Source organism: Pan troglodytes, chromosome 16, assembly GCF_028858775.2.
Source record: "Pan troglodytes isolate AG18354 chromosome 16, NHGRI_mPanTro3-v2.0_pri, whole genome shotgun sequence".
NCBI lineage: Eukaryota > Metazoa > Chordata > Mammalia > Primates > Hominidae > Pan > Pan troglodytes.
In genome coordinates, this window is record NC_072414.2 from 57,744,711 (window position 1) to 57,767,567 (window position 22,857).

General features: G+C 38.8%; 1 protein-coding gene and 1 pseudogene across 34 annotated transcripts in view; both read right to left on the reverse strand.

Annotated features, from left to right (window-relative positions):
• Nucleotides 1–22,857, reverse strand: part of DENND4A (DENN domain containing 4A) — a 132,997-nt gene that overhangs the window by 94,764 nt on the left and 15,376 nt on the right. For 16 of the 34 annotated variants that reach the window (XM_063795179.1, XM_063795175.1, XM_063795172.1 and 13 more), the window contains 2 exons: nt 7,125–7,203; nt 1,889–2,221 (listed from right to left, as the gene is read on the reverse strand). Coding sequence is in view for 25 of the 34 variants with exons in the window: in XM_009429399.4 (XP_009427674.1) it covers nt 1,889–2,199 (311 nt within the window). In the remaining 9 variants the exon portion in view is untranslated. Of the gene's footprint in view, nt 1–1,888; nt 2,252–7,124; nt 7,204–13,778; nt 13,892–22,857 lie in introns of those variants that run through there. The other 18 variants (XM_054667690.2, XM_063795168.1, XM_063795177.1 and 15 more) reach the window with 3 other exon arrangements.
• Nucleotides 16,848–18,006, reverse strand: LOC134808546 (dnaJ homolog subfamily B member 14-like; annotated as a pseudogene).

Consider the following 22,857-nt stretch of genomic DNA (forward strand, 5'->3'; position numbering starts at 1 on the left):
ACTGCGTGAATCCTAATGTTAGCTTAAGTGCTTATTCTTCCTTCTTTTGATCTTGTTTTGCTTTTTCTTAACTTAAAAAAGGCACCTACACACAGAGAAGTTAGACAATCTAAATTCAAATTCCTACCACTTGTTACTAGCTGCAGTTCTGTAAGCAGTTACTTAACCTCTCTGAGCCTTATAGTCAGCTATAAAATCTAAACATTTTAGCTTCAAAGGATTCCATAAAGAAAAGTAAAAAGAACCTACAGAAAATATTTGTAAATCATTTAACTGATAAGCGGCTTTATCTAGAATATATTAAGAACTCTTATAGCTCAACAAACAAAAAGACAACCAAATTAAAAATGGGGAAAGGATCTGAATAGACATTTCTCCGAAGATATACAAACTTGTCAGTAAGCACATAAAAAGATGCTCAACATCATTAGCCATCAAGTGAATGCAAATCAAGACCATATGAGATACCATCTCACACCTGCTGGGACAGCAATAATCAAAATAATATGAAATGCTGACTAGGACGGAGAAATTGGAACCCTCATGTACCGCAAGTGGGAATGCAATATGGTACAGTTTGCTTAGCAGTCTGGCAGTTCCTTAAAAGATTGAACATGGAATTACCATTACAACCCAGCAATGTCACTCCTAGGTATATACAAATAAAAAATGGAAATACATGTCCACATAAAAACTTGCACATGAATATTTATGGCAATATTATTTATAATAGCCAAGAAGTGGAAAAGTCTCAAACATCCATCAACAGATGAATAAACTGTGGTATACCCATATGATGGAATATTATTCAGTCATAAAATGGAATAAAGTACCGACACATACTATAACATGGATGAACCTTGAAAACATTATGCTAAGAAGTCAGTCAAAAAAGATCATATACATAGTATGATTCTATTTATATGAAATGTGCAAAATAGGCAAATCCATAAAGACAGAAAGTAGCCAAAGGCTAAGTGAGTTAGGAAATTGGGTAGCAACTAAGGAGTACAGGGTTTCTTTTTGGCATGATAAAAATGTCATAGAATTTATTGTGGTGATGGTTGCAAAACTCTGAAAATACTAAAAACTATTGAATTGTACACTTTAAATAAATGAGTGGCTGTATGGTATACGAATTGTATCTCAATAGTAAAGCACTCTAAGTAAAGCTCTAATTTACCCCAATATCCTTCTTTGATACACACAGTTAACAATCCATCTATAATGGGGCTGGGTGTGGTGGCTCACATCTGTAATCCCAGTACTTTGGGAGGCCAAGGCAGGAAAATCACTTGAGGCCAGGAGTTTTGAGACTAGCCTGGGCAACATAGCAAGACCCTGTCTCTACAAAAAAATTGAAAACTAGCCAGGTGTGACGGCGTGTATCTATAGTCCCAGCTACTCAAGAGGCTGGGGCAGGAGGATCACTTGAGGCCAGGAGTTTGAGGCTGTAGTGAGCTATGATCATGCCACTGCACTCCAGCTGGGTGATAGAGATTAACCCTGTCCCTTTAAAAAGAAAAAAATCCATCTATACTGATCATTATAACATGCTTAAAAGCCTTTTTTCATACTTTAAAAATAATCAAAAATTTTCCAATCAGGATAACACTTTAATTTTCTAGTACTTTCCTGCAAATGTTTTTCAAATTCTCTCCCCTGCCTCTAACTGAAAGAAACCCAGGCAAGGTAAGACTGCTGGGAACTGCAGGATAAAGAGAGACAAAAGGAAACAGGGAGAGAATACAGGTTTCTGAATACAAACTTGTCTATTTTTCTAAATCTGCCATACATCTATTAATGACCAAAATGAACAGTTAATCTCCAAATCTACAAGGCATATTATTTGGATCAATAACAGTAAGTCGTTTAAAAAAATACTTACCCCAGATCTGTAAGTGGAGGCTTATCTCTTCCTCTTCTATAGCAAAGGTAAATCTGTGGCCCCACAAGACTTCCATTATTAAGATCAGCTGACAATCCAGTTGGGGTAACATCAATACAGATATAATCCTGTGGGACTTCCTCCCCAAGAGATTTGATAATAACTGAAACATCTGTAATAGGTTCTTTTGGTTTAGCTACTTTATGACAAGCATCATTGAAGTGAATTTCTTCTTCTAGAGGCTTTGAAACATCAGTTAATCCTGCTACAACAAAGTAGTCAGCAACACGAGGCCCCTTGTCTTCAATCATCTTCCATTACAGAAGGTTACATCTAAAAGGAAAGTAAAAGACTAGTACTCCCCTATAATAAGCAAAATAAATACAAGTGGTTTGTGTGCAAATAAGAACAAAAAACTACAAAAAGAGCACTAGTTCCTTGATAAACACAGTAGCATTATATATTTAACTTACATGTAAAAAGAATTTAACAATCAAAACATCTTTAGTAATCTTTTATTATAAAAGTAATGGATGAATTCCCAATTTTGGCAATATGGAAACCTACATTACCTAAGTAGACAACAAAAAGAGATCTTTTTAAATGCACAGTCTGGCCAGGTGCAGTGGCTCACGCCTGTAATCCCAGCACTTTGGGAGGCCAAGACAGGTGGATCACCTGAGGTCAAGAGTTTGAGACCAGCCTGGCCAACATGGTGAAACCTTGTCTCTACTAAAAATACCAAAAATTAGCTGGGCGTGGTGGCAGGTGCCTGTAATCCCAGCTACTCAGGAGGCTGAGGCAGGAGAATCTCCTGAATCCGGGAAGCTGAGGTTGCAGTGAGCCGAGATCAGACCACTGCACTCCAGCCTGGGTAAAAAGAGTGAAACTCCATCTCAAATAAATAAATAAATAAATAAATAAATGCACAGTCGTTCAGTAAACGCTTTTAAATATAAATCTTACACAGACTTGTAAGAATGTAAGGGAAATTCCTAGGTCCCCAAAACACTGAAGAAACCAAAAGTCAGAATGCAGTCTGTAAACTACCACTGAGTGGGGAAATTTACTGATCTCCTCAATAATCAAGAGGCTTGTGTGTTTATTTTGTTTTATTCTTCTGAGATTGGGGGGGGGGGGTCTCACTATGTTGCCCAGGCTGGTCTTGAACTCCTGGGGTCAAGTGATCCTCCCATCTCAGTCTACCAAAGTGCTGGGATTACAGGCATAAGCCACTGCACCTGATCCGGTTTGTGTTTTAGAAGGCATTAAAAGCATGGGAGATAAGCACTTCAGACCACATAGATAGAGAATTGGAACTGAGCCACCTGTATAAAGCTGAGAGTTTCAAAGGACTATACTCCCAGCCAAAGAGTGGATTTAAAAGACCTATCCACTGACACAGGGAGATAATAAAGTTGTAGGGAGGGTAGCGGGGGAGTCTCCTCTGAGAATTCCTAACAATAGGCCTATTCACACTTGGGTTTGGGGTTTGTACTTAAACCATATGGATGGTCCCAGGAAACTACAAACTAAGAAATTAATAATAAAAGCGTTCTCAGGTTGGCCGAGCGCGGTGGCTCACGCCTGTAATCCCAGCATTTTGGGAGGCCGAGGAGGGCAGATTACCTGAGGTCGGGAGTTCAAGACTAGCCTGACCAACATGGAGAGAACCCATCTCTACTAAAAATACAAAATTAGCCAGGCGTGGTGACACATGCCTGTAATTCCAGCTACTTGGGAGGCTGAGGCAGGAGAATCGCTTGAACCCAGGAGGAAGAGGTTGTGGTGAGCTGAGATCGCACCATTGCACTCCAGCCTGGGCAACAAGAGCGAAACTCTATCTCAAAAAGAAAAAAAAAAGTGTTCCCAAGCTAGTGATACCCCTTGAAAAGTAAAACAGTTCTTGAGGGTACAGCCTCAACCCAGGTTTTCCACAAACAAAGCCCAGTGGAAGACAAGTTCCTGTTCCAAAACTACAAAAATGCATACACAAAAGTCTACCAGAAGTTAAGTCTCAGCAGATATATCAAAGAGAAGAATTTCAAATAATAAAAGTAGGTAAGAGAGTGTAACAGTAATGCATGCTTACAACAGATTCAAAGAAAAAATACACAAAATAGAATCTATCACATATTTGCAGTCTCCTTTGGTTGTCTGGTATCACTAATTTTATTTATGTATTTATTTATTTTTGAGACAGGGTCTCGCTCTGTCGCCCAGGCTGAAATGGAGTATTGCAAACATGGCTCACTGCAGCCTTGACCACCTGGGCTCAAGCAATCCTCCTGCCTCAGCCTCCCATGCAGCTGGGACCACAGGTGTGCACCACCACGCCTGGCTGGTTTGTTTTTGTTGTAGAGATAGAGTCTCATTTTGTTGCCCAGGCTGGTCTCAAATTCCTGGGCTCAAGAGATTCTCCTGCCTCAGCCTCCCAAAGTGTTGGGATTACAGGTGTGAGCCACCATACCCAACCTATTTGTTTCTTTAACTAGGAGAATACATTCCACAGTACCATCATTATTTATATACCACTATTATAGGAAAAAAGTTTAATCTAAAACAATTTCCCAGAGTTTGTTTCATGTTAGACACAGTTCCAATAAGTGCAAAAAAAAGATTCCATGGACAAATAAATTAGATATACACACTATAGGTCTCTTTGGATACTTACTATATATATAAAAATACTAAATCCTCAGCAGTCTTTTGATAAAGGCAGCCGATAAACTTTGCTTAACTCAGGATTTCCCAAGCCCATTTGAAAAATGAACCACATTTTCCCACTTAACAACTAGAAACAACCCTAAGAAAATGCTAGTTTATAGTAAACAATCTTCCCTTGTAGACCATAAAATCTCAGGGCAAAGATATTCTTACGTAGTATATACTTGTTTACAATATAATTATTAACATTTTCATCAAAATCCCAAAACTCATTTAATTTTCTATATTGCTAATGTCATCAGTTTTCAGAATTCATGACACATTTCTTGGAATCTGTATTCATCACTCAAATATACTCTAAGTATTCCCACTATTTTCTTTAAAAATGAGACTAGGCCAGGGAAGGTGGCTCACGCCTGTAATCCCAGCACTTTGGGAGGCCAAGGCGGGCGGATCACAAGGTCAGGAGTTCAAGACCAGCCTGGCCAATATGGTGAAACCCCATTTCTACTAAAAATAACAAAAATTAGCCAGGTGTGGTGGCATGTGCCTGTAGTCCCAGCTACTCGGGAGGCTGAGGCAGGAGAATTGCTTGAACCCAGGAGGTGGAGGTTGCAGTGAGACAAGATCGCGCCACTGCACTCCAGCCTGGGCGACCGAGCGAGACTCCATCTGGAAAAAAAAGGAAAAAAAATGGGACTAAAGAAGATTAAATGTTTCTACTTGTTTTATTTACATACTAATGGCGCCTATGCAGCAATTTCCTTACATATAGGATTTCTACATATAATAAAGGGCTTAACCTTTTCAGAAATGCCTCCTAGATGGACACTTAAAAAGAAAGTGCTAACAACCTGTTCTTCTGAGAAGGCTGTTAAATGCTGACTTATCACCCTCAGCTCATTGCATATAACAAGTGCTCCAAAAAAACAGCAGTTTTACCCAATTGACCATCTATTTATTTAAGAAAGTTGCAGAATAACAAAAGGACTTTTGTGTTTAACTTTTTTTCTCCAGTTCATTAGTCTTTGAAAACAATTTTTAAAGGGCTGCATAGTATTTTATTTTATGGATATACCATTTTTGACCTATGTGCTTACTGTAGATCATTTATTACTTCTACTTATTTTGCTAATTTTTTTTAAAGGGTACAATGAATAATCTTGATAAACCTCTGGACACAACTCTAGTATTTCTTCAGGATACATTTGTTGAAATAGAATTATTAGGTCAAAGGTTATATCACCCTTTATTTATGTGCTTTTGTGTGTACATGAATTTTATATTATAAGCTCTAAATACACATAACCTTAAAAATTACTCTGGTAAAGTATTTTCATTCCATCACAATGAAGAAACTAAAACATCCTCCTTTTTCCTAGACGCTAACTTTATGTTATTTAAACTAAAGCATGGCCAGGCGTGGTGGCTCATGCCTGTAATCCCAGCACTTTGGAAGGCCAAGGCGGGCAGATCACTTGAGGTTAGGAGTTCGAGACCAGGCTGGCTAACACGGTGAAACCCCTGTCTCTACTTAAAATACAAAACATTAGCGGGGCATGGTGGCGCACGCCTGTAATCCCAGCTACTCAGGAGGCTGAGGCAGGGGAATTGCTTGAACCTGGGAGGCGGAGGTTGCAGTGAGCTGAGATCATGCCACTGCACTCCAGCCTGGGCAAGAGTGAGACTCTGTCACAAAATAATAAATAAATAAATAAATAAATAAATAAACAAACTAAAGCAGGCAAACTAAAGCAGATAGTCACTACTGCATAAAATAGTTTTATGTCTTGCTATGTAGAAAGAAGGGTAAGAGGCCGGGCAGAGTGGCTCATGCCTATAATCCCAGCACTTTTGGAGGCCGAGATGGGCAGATCACTTGAGGTCAGGAGTTCAAGACCAGCCTGGCCAACATGGTGAAACCTCGTTTCTACCAAAAATACAAAAATTAGCCAGGCATGATGGTGCATGCCTATGATCCCAGCTACTTGAGAGGCTGAGGAACAAGAATCACCTGAACGCTGTAGGCAGAGGTTGCAATGGGCCAAGATCAACGCCACTGCACTCCAGCCTGGGCAACAGAGGGAGGTTCTGTCTCAAAAAAAAAAAAGGAAACAGAAGAGATATAGTACTATCATGAAAACATATATTTAATAAGTTTTTTTGAGAACTACCACCTTATCCTTGGAAATAACTAGCTATTATAAGTAAATATTTGAGATAAATTTATTCATAAAATTCCTTTTCATTAGTTCTTTTGGGTATTTTTCACAAAATTTAATAATTTGAACTCATTCACAATAGAACACAGGAAATAACTACTAAAACGGAACCGTATACTTTACATTGAAGATTTTGTCTCTAATAAATGGTGTTGAATTAATTATGATCCAAGGCACATCCTGAGACATCTTTCAATGAATTATTTTGTATCATTTGTTACCCATAATTATTACGTGGAGAATATATTCCAAATTATTAAGACTTCTGGAAAACTAAGGTTTCACTGTGTTTAACACAGAAAATAGCTAACTGAAACAAATCAAAATGAAAGCCAAAAACTACTTACACATTACCGAAAGTTTCTCTCTGAAAAAGATGACAGATTTCAATGTGTGAACTCCGCAGCCTCAGAGTTTGAGAAATAACTGTATTGAAAACAGTAAGAATTGGACTTAAATTCATTCCAATCAAATATTTCCCCCAATATGCCTGTGGATACTTAAAGTTCTGTTAACAGTGATAATTACTAAACTGATTGCATTTATTGTTTTCTTGTGGTTAAGAGCCAATAAGCAATTTTTAAAAACAAGATTTCAGTAAAGAATAAATACATACTTTAAAAACAAAACATGCTGAAGAGAGGCAATGAGGAAAAAAAAAGAAAAAACTAGCAGATAAGGGGGAAAAAAAGAAAGCAAGAAGAATAAATAAGGGTACAAAAGAGGAAATGTGTACAGGGCAAAGAGTGTGAGAAAGAACAACATGACTATTTCTGGGGCACTGTGTACAGAGCCTCATTCACAGGGGAAAAATGTATACATTTAACATAATTCAAATATAGACTCAAGTAACTTCCATATAAAAAAAAGTTTCAAAGAAGTCAATACCCAAAAGTACTTTCCCTTTATTACAAATTTCAAAGATACTACAGTCAGCCTTCTGTATCCATGAGTTCCACATCCATACCATGGATTGAAAAGATGTTTTTTGTTGTTGTTATTGTTGTTGTTTTTGAGACAAGAGTTTCGCTCTTGTTGCCCAGGCTGGAGTGCAGTGGCTCGATCTCGGCTCACCGCAACCTCCACCTCCTGGGTTCAAGAGATTCTCCTGCCTCAGCCTCCTGAGTAGCCGGGATTACAGGCATGTGCCACCATGCCCAGCTAATTTTGTATTTTCAGTAGAGACCGGGTTTCTCCATATTGGTCAGCCTGGTCTCGAACTCCCAACCTCAGGTGAGCTGCCTGCCTCGGCCTCCCAAAGTGCTGGGATTACAGGCGTGAGCCACCGCACATGGCCTGAAAAGATGTTTTTCAAAAACAATAAAAATAACAGACTGGGCTCAGTGGCTCACGTCTGTAATCCCAGCACTTTGAGAGGCCAAGGCAGGAGGATTGCTTAAGCCCAAGAGTTCAAAGCCAGCCTGGGCAATATAGTGAGATCCCCCATCTCTAAAAAAAAAAAGAAGAAAGTTAGTGCCAGGCAGGGTGGCACGTGCCTGTAGTCTCAGCTACTCAGGAGACTGAGGCACGAGAATCACTTGAGCCCAGGAAGCTGAGGCTGCAGTGAGCCCTGATCACACCACTGTGCTCCAGCCTGGGTAACAGAGTAAAGCTCTATCTCCAATGAATGAATGAATGAATGATACAACAAAAAACGTAATACAAATTTAACAAAATAATTCGGTATAACTTTATATAGCATTTAATTGAATTAGGTATTATAGATAATCTAGAGGTGATTTAAAGTATACAGGAGGATGTGTGTAGATTATGTGCAAATACCACACCATTTTACGTAAGGGGCTTAAGTATATGTGGATTTTGGTATCCATCGGGTGGAAGTTGGGGGTATCCTGGAACTAATCCATGGAGGATACCAAGGGGCAAATGTACTTACATAGAATCATTTATATCAAATCTCACCAAGGAACCAAATTCTTCTGAACAAGAGAATAAGCAATGTCATATTACAGAATTCAATATGCCAGTATCTTATTTTTTTATATTAAGTAATTTAGTAACTTGTAATTATGAGTCATTTTAAACACTAGATGGAAAGATGATGCCACTGACAAAGTCTTAAGAGTAGAGCCAGACCAACTGTATTGTACCAAGCACTATAGGTTAGCTTTAACACTGGACACATGCACACACAAAAGGAGTTTCAGTAAGAGTCAATAGCTTCTGTGGGGAAACAAGCTGCAGCACAGAAATCATAAGCACCTCAAGAGGAAGAAACCACAGCTTTAACCAACATGGAATATCTACTAACAACCAGGAAACAGGAGCAGCTACACCCAGACACAAGATTCATCTAACTTGGTTAGGTCCTTGACATGTGTGTGTCTGTGAGAAGTGGAAGAGAAGGGGGTAAGGGCATAAACTGAGTCAAGAATTTAATAAACACCAGGTACAGTGGCTCATGTCTATAATCCCAGCACTTTGGGAGGTCGAGGTGTGTGGATCACTTGAGCTCAGGAGTTTGAGACATGGCAAAATCCTGTCTCTACAAAAAATACCAAAGTAGCCAGGCATTGGTGGTGCAGTCCTGTAGTCCTAGCTCCTTGGTGGGGCTGAGATGGGAGGATTGCTTGAGCCCAGGAGGTCGAGGCTGCAGTGAGCCTTGTTCACACCACTGCACTCCAGACAGCCTGAGTGACCAAGCAAGACCTTGTCTCAAAAAAAAAAAAAAAAAAAAAAAAAAAATTCGATAGTGTCTTGAAATAGAGGGTGAAAAGAATGAAAGCAAAATAATATATTCATAATCTTATTACCTTTTGAACTGCTAAATATTGTCAGGATAGATATATGTATTTTAAAAATGAGGATGCCAAAAGTTCCCTGAAAAAATTTCAGGGAGTAAATATGGAGTGGTAAATGTACTTTTCAAATATCTCTAAAATGTTATTGCTGACAATTGGCAAGGAAACAATGTAAATACTGACTTGCTGAAACATTTTTTAAAATTCAACATCAGTTGTCACAAAAATTTCTAGTAAAAATACTGTATGTATATAGAAATACTTGTAAATTTTGAAAATTATTTATTTTATTGGTAGAATACCAGACTTATTTAGATGTAATTATGAATTATGGATGTGCTACAACCAATTTCAAATATATTTTCTGCTACACTGTTTCTTAATACAGTAAGAACACTGTTTTGACCATAACTCTGCCCCATTAAACTTAATATTTGTATCATTATTCTAAAAACAGGCCAGGTGCGATGGGTCATATCTATAATCCTAACACTTTGGGAGGTCAAGGCAGAAAAATCACTTGAGGCCAGGAGTTCAAGACCAGCCTGGGCAACACAGCAAGACCTCATCTGGACAAAAAAATAAAATTGACTGGGCATGGTAGCTCACGCCTATAACCCCAGCACTTTGGGAGGCAGAGGTGGGAGGATCACTTGAGATCAGGGGTTTGAGACCAGCCTAGCCAACAGGGCGAAACCCCACCTCTACTAAAAATACAAAAATTAGCTGGGCGTGGAGGCATGTGCCTGTAATTCCAGCTACTCGGGAGGCTGAGACATGAGAATTGCTTGAACCCTGGAGGCGGAGGTTGCAGTGAGCAGAGATCGTGCCACTGCACTCCAACCTGGGCAATAGAGCAAGACTCTGTCTCAAAAAAACTCAATAATTAATTAAATTTAATTTTAAAAAGAAATTAAAAAAAATAACAAGTGGCCAGGCACAGTGGCTCATGCCTGTAATACCAGCACTCTGGGAGACCGCGGCAGAAGGATCACTTGAGTCAGGAGTTTGAGACTAGCCTGGGCAACATAGTGAGACCCCATCTGTACAAAAAATTTAAAAATTTGCTGGGTGTGGTAGTGTGCACTATAGTCCCAGCTACTTGGAAGGCTAAGGTCGGAGGATTGCTTGAGCCCAGGAGGTTGAGGCTGCAGTGAGCTATGATGGCACCACTGCACTCCAGCCTGGGTGACAGAGCGAGACCCTGTCTCAAAAAAAAAAAAAAAAAGTAACATTTTCTTTGATGTTGAATTCACATTAGCATTCACAATAATATCAAATATTTCCATTCTGATGAATGAACTTCCGAAAACTTTAATTTTATTCCATGAATTGTACGAAAAAAAGAACTATTATTAGAATTAACTGATTTTCTATTTGACACAGAAGATGAGGCTGACACAAAACTGGCATCACTTAAGTGTTTGCAAAGTTCTTCTTCTGCTAATGAAGATAACACATCACAGCTATTGCCTTACTTTCTATACATGCACAAGAAAACCCGGAATAGAAAATTTATAAAATCTATTTAGCAGAGCATCCTTTGATTGTAAATGAAAGTCATGCTCCACAAAGTGATATATGAATGTGCTTCCTGCAGCTACATGTGCTAAGCCATTATCTTTTAACACAGACTTCTTTAAATTGTTATTTTTAATTGAAACTTTTAGTTTGAGATAATTGTAGATTCACATTCAGTTGAAAGAAATAATAGCTGGTATACCTTTCACCCCATTTTCTTCAAATGGTAACATCTTGCAAAACTATAGCACAGCTGTATTACTGACATTGATACAATTCACCTGTCTCATCCTGATTTCCCCAGTTTTATTTGTATTCATCTGTGTGTGTGTTTAGTTCTATGCAGTTTTATCACATGTGCATAATACAACATATCCATCACCAAAATCAAGATACAGTACAGTTCCATTACAAGGTTCCCTAGTATTGCCCTGTATAAGCACAGTTTTGTCACATGTGCATGAAACCATGTATCCATTACCAAAGACAAGATGCAGCGCACTTCCATCACAAGGGTCCCTAGTGTTGCCCTTTTATAAGCACACACACTGCCCTCCCTGCTTCACCCCATTATCCCTAATCCCTGTGGAGTGGTATATTTTTATCACAAAGTACATACAGCCAATGAAATGCAGAGATATATTTCCAAAAACAATACTTTCTTACAAAATAGATGCAGAAGCCGGGCGTGGTGGCTCACGCCTGTAATCCGAACACTTTGGGAGGCCAAGGCAGGTGGATCACGAGGTCAGGAGCTCAAGACCAGCCTGGCCAACATAGTGAAACCCTGTCTCTACTAAAAAATTACAAAAATTAGCCGGATATGGTGGTGCACGCCTGTAGTCCCAGCTACTCAGGAGGCTGAGGCAGGAGAATCACTTGAACCTGGGAAGCAGAGGTTGTGGTGAGCTGAGATCAGGCCACCGCACTCCAGCCTGGGCAACAGAGTGAGACTCCATCTCAAAAAAAAAAAAAAAAAAAAATAGATGCAGAAACAAACCAAAGCACAAAGTATAAGCTTATTTGGCATGTTGAATGCCTTGTTGGTCACATTCACTCAGGCATCCAGAACATTATACTTGAACATAATTAAACAAACATATAAATACAGTTGACTCTTGAACAACACTGATTTGAACTGTGCAATTCCACTTACACATGGTTTTCTTTTTTTTTTGCAATAAATATGTCAGCCCTCAGTATGGGCAATTTTGCATCTGCAACCAACTTGGATCAAAAATATGGTATTGTGGGACACGAAAGCTGCAAAAATAGGCCAGCTTTTTGTATCCACAAGTTCTCAACAGGCAACTGTGGGGTTTGAGTGGATTTTGGAATCCACAGGTGGTCCTGGAACTGGTCCCCAGCAGACAGTGAGGGATACTACACACAGACATATATAGGCACACAAAAGATAAGGAGGGCAGAGAGTGATCATCCATTGAATCCCAATGAAAACCAATCTACTAAATTCTGAGATAAATTTTCCTATCCTGGCTAAGTTCCAGACCGAAAATAAGTGGACAACATAAAATAATGCTACAGAACTACAGTGAGGATTCCTACATATATAAGAACATTAAAAAAAAGGAGTCTTATACTGTGTTCAGGGGCAACCCTGTCCCTCACCCAGAAATTAGGTTGCAGCTGAAGTAGCTGCTATTCCCTTGAGAATATGGATCTGTTCTGGACAGAATAAGAACACACTGGAAATAACAGTGTTAATATACAGATACCTCTTGTTTCCAGACCGACTATAAACAATTCAAAGGCAGAAACTTTGTGCTCTACTTTTTGATTCTCTCACATGCATAGCAGTTATAAACACATGGTAGGTGTGTAAATATTTACTCAATGGATGAGGTCAGCACAGTAGAAAAAAATGAGAAAGTTAAAACACCACAGAATCATGGGATTTTAGAGCTAGGAAGGTCCTTAGAGATATTGTTTCAAGTACCTTTAGTATAATTGAACAAACTGAGGCATAAAAATTAACCAGCTTGCCTGTCTAACATACCATATGTCTTATTTATTCTCTCTCTTTCCACAAGATTGTAAGTTCCATGAGGGTACAGATTTTTCTGTTTTATTCACTGCTGCATAACCAGCACCTAGAACAGTACCTGGCAAATAGTATATGGTGAATATCTGTTAAATGAATGATTATTTATTTATTTGGCACAAAGTCTCATTCTGTCACCCAGGCTGGAGTGCAGTGGTGCAATTATAGCTCATTGCAGCCTCAAACTCCTGGGCCAAGCAATTCTCCTACCTTGCCTCCCATAAAATGCTGGGATTACAGGCATGAACCACCTGTAATCCAACCAGGAATAATTTTTAAAATGCAACTGATACCATTATCGAGTACCATGGGACGGTCAGAAGTAAAAGAACAGATGTAAACATAGAAACACAAACACATTATTTAAATTTAGTGTTGAATGAAATCAGTAAGAAGCAGAAAGGAATCTACAGCAAAATAGCATTTATATAAACTTAAAACATATATATTAAAGTTAGCATGATAGTTTTCAAAGACATTCAGGATGATATATTAGACATATTCAAATGGACAACTGTGAGGGAAAGGGAATTGGATGAAGACGAGAGATAAAGGAGAATAAAATAAAGCAGGGCTTCATACAAGTTAGTCACAAAAGTATACCATGAAATGAAAAATATGATGAAATCAGTTCTCCGTATCTCAGGTGCTCTTACCCCACTTCCTTCCAGAGAGAAATATGTAACCACTGGTTTCAGCAAAACTCAAATCAGTGTGGAGTGTAGTGGCACGATCATGGCTCACCTCAAGTGATCCTCCCACCTCAGCCTCCTAAGTAGCTTGGGACTATAGGCGCACACCACCACATCTGGCTAATTTATCTTTTTCTTTTTTTGGGGTAGAGATGCGGTTTTGCCATGTTGCCCAGGCTGGTCTCAAACTCCGGGTCTTGAACTCCTGGGCTCAAGTGATCTGCCCGTGCCGGCATCCCAAAGTGTTGGAATAACAAGCATGAGCTACTGCACCTAGCCTGTTTTTTTGTTTTGTTTTTTTTTTTACTTTTTAAAGTATAACACACATATAGAAAATGTACAACTCCAGGAATTATCACAAAATAAACACATCATCCATTACAAACACCTCACAGGTCGAGAAATAGTACATTAACAGTAACAGGAAGCCCCCTCCAACCTTCCCAAAGAGAACCACTATCTTGAATGCTAACAGTAGATTAGTTTTTTTCTATTTCTGAACTTTTACATAAATGGAACATGGAAGGACATACAAAGTGTACATTATTTTGGTCCAGCTTTTTTCATTCTACAATGTTTTTTGAGATTTGGCCATACTCATATATAGCAGTTTGTTCATTTTCATTTCTGTATAGTTTTTCATTTTAAGAATACACAATTTTGCCAGGCGCGGTGGCTCATGCCTGTAATCCCAGCACTTTGGGAGGCCAAGGCAGGTAGATTACCTGAGGTTAGGAGTTCAGGACCAGCCTGGCCAACATGGTGAAACCCCGTCTCTACTAAAAAATACAAAAAAAAGAAAAAAATAGCCGGACGTGGTGGCCGGCGCCTGTAATCCCAGGTACTCGGGTGGCTGAGACAGGAGAATTGCTTCAACCCTGGAGGCAGAGGTTGCAGTGAGCTGAGATCACACCACTGCACTCTAGCCTGGGCGACAAGAGCAAAACTCTGTCTCAAAAAAAACCAAAAAACAAACAAAAAAAACCCCCACAATTTTATGTATCCATTCTATTGTTAATTGACATTTGGCTGGTTTCCAATGTGAGGCTGTTATAAATGATTACAAAGTCAGATATAAACTATTATGAGTTTTCATGCATATAAAAACGCATAGATTTTTAAAAAATAGCTAAGAATGAAATTCCTAGCATATAAGGTATACACATACACACACACACACACACACACTCAACTGTGGTAGGTAATGCTAAACTGTTTTCCTAAGTTGTTATAGTAAGACCTTATATTTGGTGAGTAAGATGGCTTAGAAATAAATAAAAACCTTTTTTCCTCCACGAACATAAACATTCCTCTGAGCTCTCTAAAATACTGATTTGTTGTTCCTGTTTTAATTCATTGCTGAATACAACTATATGAAAACTATAAAATGTAGTAAGGTATAGCAGCTACATGCTCTGAAATCACTTCAGCCAAATTAAAATCCTGGTTCTATCCAGCATTAGATTATCAGATACGCAAATAAGCTCATGGCTTGGGTATTTTAAAATAAGGGGCCAAAAAAAGTATAAATTCAATTCAAATAATTTGATGTAAATCACTTAATGAGGTACTCGTCATTTTAAAAAACCAGAAATATGCTGAGTTTGCTTATCTTTTGTTTATTTTATGGTTTGGTATTGATTTTCTTTTTTTTTTTTTCATTTTAGCAGTTTTATTCAACAGATGCCATAAATTAACTACATTCAGAAAAAAATTTAAAGAACAAAGCCACCCTATCCAGCATTCTTTCACTCACAAAGAAGTACCAAAGATATGTTTATGTTCCATTAACCGAGTATGCAGCAAATTCATTAAAATATTACAACTGCTAAACACAGAAGACTAGAAATCAAATAGTTTCATCTCCAGTATACAGGCACCAAAAACTTCAATTTCCAGCTGTTTTTTTTTTCTAATTCATAATATGGAATTACTTACAAGGAGCTTATTCCTATAGGATTAATTCAATTACTCAATGGTGAACAGATTTTAGCTCAGTATTTTTAAAGGAGGACTTGCTTTAAGTTACTATTCTACCTGCTGCTCTATTTCTGCTCACACGCATGTGGCCAAACAGATCATGCTCTGATCAGATAAGTATACTATAATCTACTTACATGTTTAGGAGTTGGCATAAGGTTAAAAGGCACAAAGCTGTATTTTAGTACTCATTTTTCTTATTACTTATTTGTAGAAGAACTTCTTTGGATCCTGCTTAAATGATCACCAAGAAACTGCAAATTTCTATGGGGGAAAATGTGAGTCCTCTTCATAAATTTTGGCAGCCCTTCAAGGACATACACATCAAAATTTGGTGGCCTTTAAAGTACTGGAATTGTAAATGACATAACTGCACTTTACTGTTGAAAACCCTTTTAGTTTAATATTTATAGCCATTTCCTCATATTTTCTTTAAAATCTATCAGTATAGCATTTCATTTCTATGCATGTATATGTATAGTAATTCATAAAACTAAATAGAAAAATGATATTCTACATCAGTTCATTTATCTCAATATATATTTTGGAATATAACGGCAATATTAAAAATATCAATTCCCTCTAAGCTGATAATACTATAAGATTTTACACAAAGTTAAAGTTTTTGCTTTTTCTTTTTGAAAAAGTTTCATTGTTTAAAGTCCACATATTTGACACCTTGATAAGGAAAATGTAAATGTGTTATATAACATTTATTCCATCAATTTAAACTGAAGTGTCTCATGGAGCAAAACACTAAAAGAATTTAAATAAAAAAGCAGTAACCTGTATGTACACAAAGTGATCATTCCATAAATATTTACATGACAAGGGAAAAAATGGAGAATCACTAAAACTGGAAATTGCTACAGGTGTGATAATCCTTTCTCAAGACATTTTAGTTAGGAATCATGCAAGCTTTTAAAATGAAAATAATTGTAGAAGCGTAACTAAAATATTCCATTTTAGTTTTCAGTTACTATTTAAAGGAGCCAGTAGGTCATAAACAGTCCAAGATTTCAGGAACCAACTATTCAGTTTAGTTTTCAGTATCAGATCTTTTCCTTCATCTCTCATGATGAAACTAAACTTACTTACAGAAAAAATAAAGAGTACGCTAAAAGGTATAAATAAAAATTCCAGTTCATCCTCCTTTATAAAGACCGGTAAGCCGCTCTAATTCTTTACAGTTGTCCATGCTCAAGGCATCTGCCTTCCTTCGGAGTCGATCATCACGGTATACTTTTGCTGCATACTGCATATCTGTTTTTTGTTGTCTTTCTTTCCAGCAGTTATTTCGAATATTAGTCACATAATCTTCCTCCACACTCTTTTCTGCCTTTTGTAGTAACATTCCTTTATATCATTTTTAAAGTCCTTGCTGACATAATAAACAACACCCAAGTTTTCTGTCTGCGTTTCAATAGTTTGCCCTGTTCCAGATCTGGGATATAAGGAATAAGGAGGATTACAGACCATCAACTGGCTTGATAATGACACGAGGATCAATACAATTATGGGCATCAGCTGGATAAACACAGAAAAACCTCCATCTCCTCTTTCCTCTTCTCTTTCATGTCCACTATGTCAATGCTGATGTTGTTGGCTATAACCAGCTCTTCCATTTGAAAAAGAATGTATACTACCTGAAGGAAATCCACCCCCAAAAAATATATTAAACAAGTCTTCTGGAGTTATATCAACTTCACAAAACCTCTATGGAAATTAAATCTGCCATTGTTTTGGTGGTTACATGCTTGTTCTTCATTGCCCGTGAGGTCATACTGTTTTCGCTTTTCTGGATTACTTAAAACAGCATAAGCATTCCCAATCTTTTTAAAAGCATCTGTTGCTCCAGGTGCATGGTTTTTGTCTGGATGAAACTTCAAAGCAAGCTTTCTATAAGCTTTTTTCAAATCTTCATCACTAGTATCTTTCGTAACTCCAAGTACTTCATAGTAATTTTTATATTTGTTTATGCGCAGGCCAAGGGCAGTGGGTAGAGCTTCTCGGCCTTCTGCAGGAAACACTGGGCCTTCTCGCGGTTGCCAGCATTCAGGGCCTCCTGGGCGATGTCGACACATTTCTCAGCTTCATCCCTGTTCCCCTCCATAGCTTGCTCCTTCGATTTTATTTTCAATTACATTAGCAACACCATTATCACTTCAATGTTTGGTGACTTAAAGGTCTAGAGACAGGAAATCATGACTCTGATTCTCTCATTCACTCATCTGACAAATATTTATTGAATACTGAAATGGACATGTATCAGTTTTATTTTTGACCATGTAGCATGTGAACTCCCTTTCTATATTTAGAAAATCTGCCACTGTGTGTATCTTATAAAAAAGGCTGGATGTCCGAACCAATCATGAAAGCAGAAAAAGACCAGATATTTGGCCAGGCACGGTGGCTCACACCTGTAATCCCAGCACTTTGGGAGGCCAAGGAAGGCAGACCATGACGTCAGGAGTTTGAGACCAGCCTGACCAATATGATGAAACCCTGTCTCTACTAAAAATACAAAAATTAGCTGGGCATGGTGGCACCCGCCTGTAATCCCAGCTACTCAGGAGGCTGAGGTAGGAGAATCGCTTGAACCTGGGAGGCGGAGGTTGCAGTGAGCTGAGATCGAGCCACTGCACTCCAGCCTGGGCAACAAAATGAGACTCCGTCTCAAAAAAAAAAAAAGACCTGATATTTGCTCTCCCTATTTAGGGACCAAGCACACAGATTGGTCAATTATATGCACTCATGCAGAATTTGAATCTAGAGCTAAAGTAGCAAAAACAGTTTAAGATTCATTCTCAGGGCTGTTTCCACCATGTGAGGATACACGAAGTCAGCAGTCTGCCACCCAAAAGTGGACCCTCACCAGAACCTGACCTTGCTGGCACCCTGATCTCGGACCTCCAACCTTGAGAACCATGGGAAATCAATTTCTATTGTTTCTAAGCAAAAAAAAAAAAAAATCATTCTTAGAGCAGTGATATACAGCACCCAGTGGCAATGCTCCAGCAATGGCATCCAGTGGCATCAACGGTGTGTTCAACAGGAAAAGGATATGGCATAACTTTGGCTATGGTCCAGCCCTGAGGTTTGTTTCATATTTGTTCTCTGAGTCTGGTTCTCTAGTCTTCTAGTCATTCTGTAAGCCAACCAATATGCTTCCAATAAATTCCTTTTCTTTTGGTTCAGCTAACCAGAATTAATTTCTGTAATTTGCAACCAAGAACCCTAAAATGGTACCTCTACCATGTGGTCTGAAGAACCAGGCACTAAAACACAAAGACAAATGAGACATGACCCTGCCTTACAGCGGTTTAATAGAGAAGGCAGACAAGAAAACAAGCAATATAATACATGATAAGTCTATAACAGGAGTAATCACAGGAAGCACAAGAAGGACACACAGCTTAGGCTTGAGGAGTCAAAAAAGAACGACACCATCTAAATTCTGAAATATCAGTAGGTGATAGAGGAGAGATGGAAGGGGATTCCACATGAAAGGAGGAACAAGCACAATGGATATCACCTTTACTTTACTCATCATTTCCTTCCTGGACAGTATCAAAAGTATATTTGAATATACCTCAATAAAGTCAGAGGGAAACATATTTGAAAGATAAAAGTGACAAAAGGAAGACTGGTCACTTTTGTCACTTTTATCACAAACCTCATGCTTCAAACATACACACACCACTGCTGCCGCCTCCACAAATCTGGCCAAAACTACTTTCCTTCTCTCCTTCTCATCTCAGTCACTTCACAGAACAGTCAACCTGGGCTTTTTAGGGGTTTTTTGTTTGTTTTTGGTTGGTTGATTATTTTTAATGGGGTGGAGGAGGAATCATGAATGAGTGGATAAAGGAATTGAAAAGAGAAGTAAAGGTGTTAATCAACTGTCATCAGGGTAGTGAAGCACAAGGCATTCTGCCAACTGCCTACACTGGTTTTGCTTAACAGTAGGTACAATTTTATGAAGAAAAATACTGATATAAAATGTTTTATTGGCTGGGCGTGGTGGCTCATGCCTGTAATCCCAGCACTTTGGAGGCCGAGGTTGGCGGATCACTTGAGGTCACGAGTTCGAGACCAGCTTGGCCAACATGGTGAAACCCTGTCTCTACTAAAAATAAAAAAATTGGCCAGCACTTTGGGAGGCCAAGGAGGGTGGCTCACCTGAGGTCGGGAGTTTGAGACCAGCCTGACCAACATGGAGAAACCCAGTCTCTACTAAAAATACAAAATTAGCCAGGTGTGGTGGCACATGCCTGTAATCTCAGCTACTCAGAAGGCTGAGGCAGGAGAATAGCTTGAACCCAGGAGGTGGAGGTTGCGGTGAGCCCAGATTGAGCCACTGCACTCCAGCCTGGGCAACAAGAGTGAAACTCCATCTCAAAAAAATTAAAATAAAAAATTAAAAAATTAGCCAGGCATGGTGGTGTGCACCTGTAATCCCAGCTACTTGGGAGGCTGAGGCAGGAGAATCGTTTGAACCTGGGAGGCAGAGGTTGCTGAGTGAGCTGAGATCGTGCCACTGCACTCCAGCCTGGGCAACAAAGTGAGACCCTGTCTCAAAAAAATAAAATAAAAATAAAAATAAGATGTTTTATAAAATAACATATATATGCTATTTTCTCTAAAATTATAAAATTTCAGAATGACATTGATTTTAGAGATTATGTTTTAAAATTACATAGGCTTATACAATGTATTATTTTTGCTTTTTTTAAAAAAAATTTTTGTGGATACTTAATAGTTTTACAAATGTTTACTTTTTTTTTTTTTTTTTTTGAGAGACAAGGTTTCACTCTGTTACCCAGGCTGGAATGCAGTGGCACAATTATAGCTCACCTTAACTTCGAACTCCTTGGCTCAAGCAATCCTCCTGCCTCAGCCTCCCAAGTAGCCATCACACACAGCCCATATGTTTACTTTAATAAAAAATATGCACTTCATAAGCTTTATAAGCTCTACCATTTTCAGTCATCCACTGCATGAAGGTCCAGGCTTATACAGGAAAAACTACCATAAAAGTAAACTAACAAACCAACCACTATTAGAAAAATTTGAGACCCCATCTCTACAAAAAAATTTTTTTAATTAGCTGGGCATGATTGCTCATGCCTGTGGTCCCAGCTACTCAGGAGGCTGAGGTGGGAGGTTTGCTTGAGCCCAGGAGGTCAAGGCTATAGTGAGCTATGATCACACCACTGCACTCCAGCCTGGGGGACAGAGCGACACCCTGCCTCAAAAAGAAAAGAAAAGAGGCCAGTCACGGTGGCTCACGCCTGTAATCCCAGCACTTTGGGAGGCTGAGGCAGGCAGATCACCTGAGGTCAGGAGTTCGAGACCAGCCTGGCCAACATAGGGAAACCCTGCCTCTACTAAAAATACAAAAATTAGCCGGGTGTGGTGATGCATGCCTGTAATCCCAGCTACTTGGGAGGCTGAGGCAGGAGAATCACTCGAACCTGGGAGGTGAAGGTTGCAGTGAGCCAAGATCATGCCACTGCACTCCAGCCTGGGTGACAGTGCAAGACTCCTCAAAAAAAAAAAAAAAAAAAAAATGCAATAAAGGAATCTGAAAGCAAATGATCAGTGACATCTCATTCCCAATTCCCAAAATGACATCAAAATTATATAACAAAAAGTGATTTGAGTATTCTACAATGTACAACTGCCTCTTGAAAAAGGCAATCATTACTACCATGTGAAGGACAGGTATGAAAAAAGTTTTAGTTTAAGTTTCATTAAGTTAAATGGGGTAAAAATTCACTTCAGTCATACTGAACCATTTACAGTTTCCCCCTTTACACAACTCCATGCCACCTTTGCAAATTCAGTTCCTCCTATCAGAATATCTCTATTCCAATGGTCAACTGCTATGTAATACTGGAGACCTGCTCTTCGAAGCCTTCCTTACTGTTTTCTCCATGAGACCGTCATTCTCTTTTTGTATGCTTCTAGAGTATCTTGTACATATCTCTACTATGATTATCCCATTAATATTCTAATTATTTCTTTGAACATCTATTCTTCTCAACTAGATTATGCACTAAGAGTAAGCTATGTTACACCCCCATTTCTGTAAATATCTGTTTTAGCATACTCCCTGGCAGAGAGAAGTCAGTCAATAAATGTTTGCTAAATAAAGAATGATGTGATGTATTAATGGTATTAATATTAAAGAAGGTATATATCATCATACACATATGCTCATAAAATAATGACTCAAACTTCCAATTCTGTATGCAGAAGCTAATCACCTCCATTGTTTTTTACTTAAAAAAGGGAGACATTTTTAGTCTTCACAATAATCATGTATAGATTGGGGATGAAATAATTTAAGTTTCCTACTACATATAAAGCCACTGAGCAGTAACTTTTTTATTTCATAAAAATCATAATTTTTTTAATCATTAAGTATCCCTTTGTATCCATCACCTTTTAGAAAGTCTATTTACCTACACACCTATCCTCTGAGAATTGTATGTCCTGTATCATTCCCCTTCCATAAAAATTGGGCCTGAAAGCCATGTTTTATGAAACTTTGGCTTCATCGGCCACAGCTGATTAGACCAGAAAGAGATACCTGCCTCAGACTCAATTTTCTCCCAGAGGTTCAGAATGAAATCACAGAACCATGAGCGAATATATGAATTTAAGAGTTAGAAGACATGTCCATCCACGTGCAGTGGTGAAAGACAACATGCAAAGTAAGAAAAATGAAGTGGAAAAGCGGGAAGACTCAGAGAAATCATGTTACCCCAGGGTAGTAAGAAAATAGCTGCATGGGGCTGGGCACGGTGGCCTGTAATCCCAGCAAGTTGGAAGGCCGAGGCAGGAGGATCACTTGAGGCCAGGAGTTCGAGGCCAGCCTGGACAACACGGTGAAACCCCATCTCTACTAAAAATACAAAAATGAGCCAGCCATGGTGGCATGTGCCTGTAATCCCAGCTACTCAGGAGGCTGAGGCAGGAGAATCACTTGAACCCGGGAAGCGGAGGATGCAGTGAGCCGAGATAGCACCACTGCACTCCAGCCTGGGCGACAGAG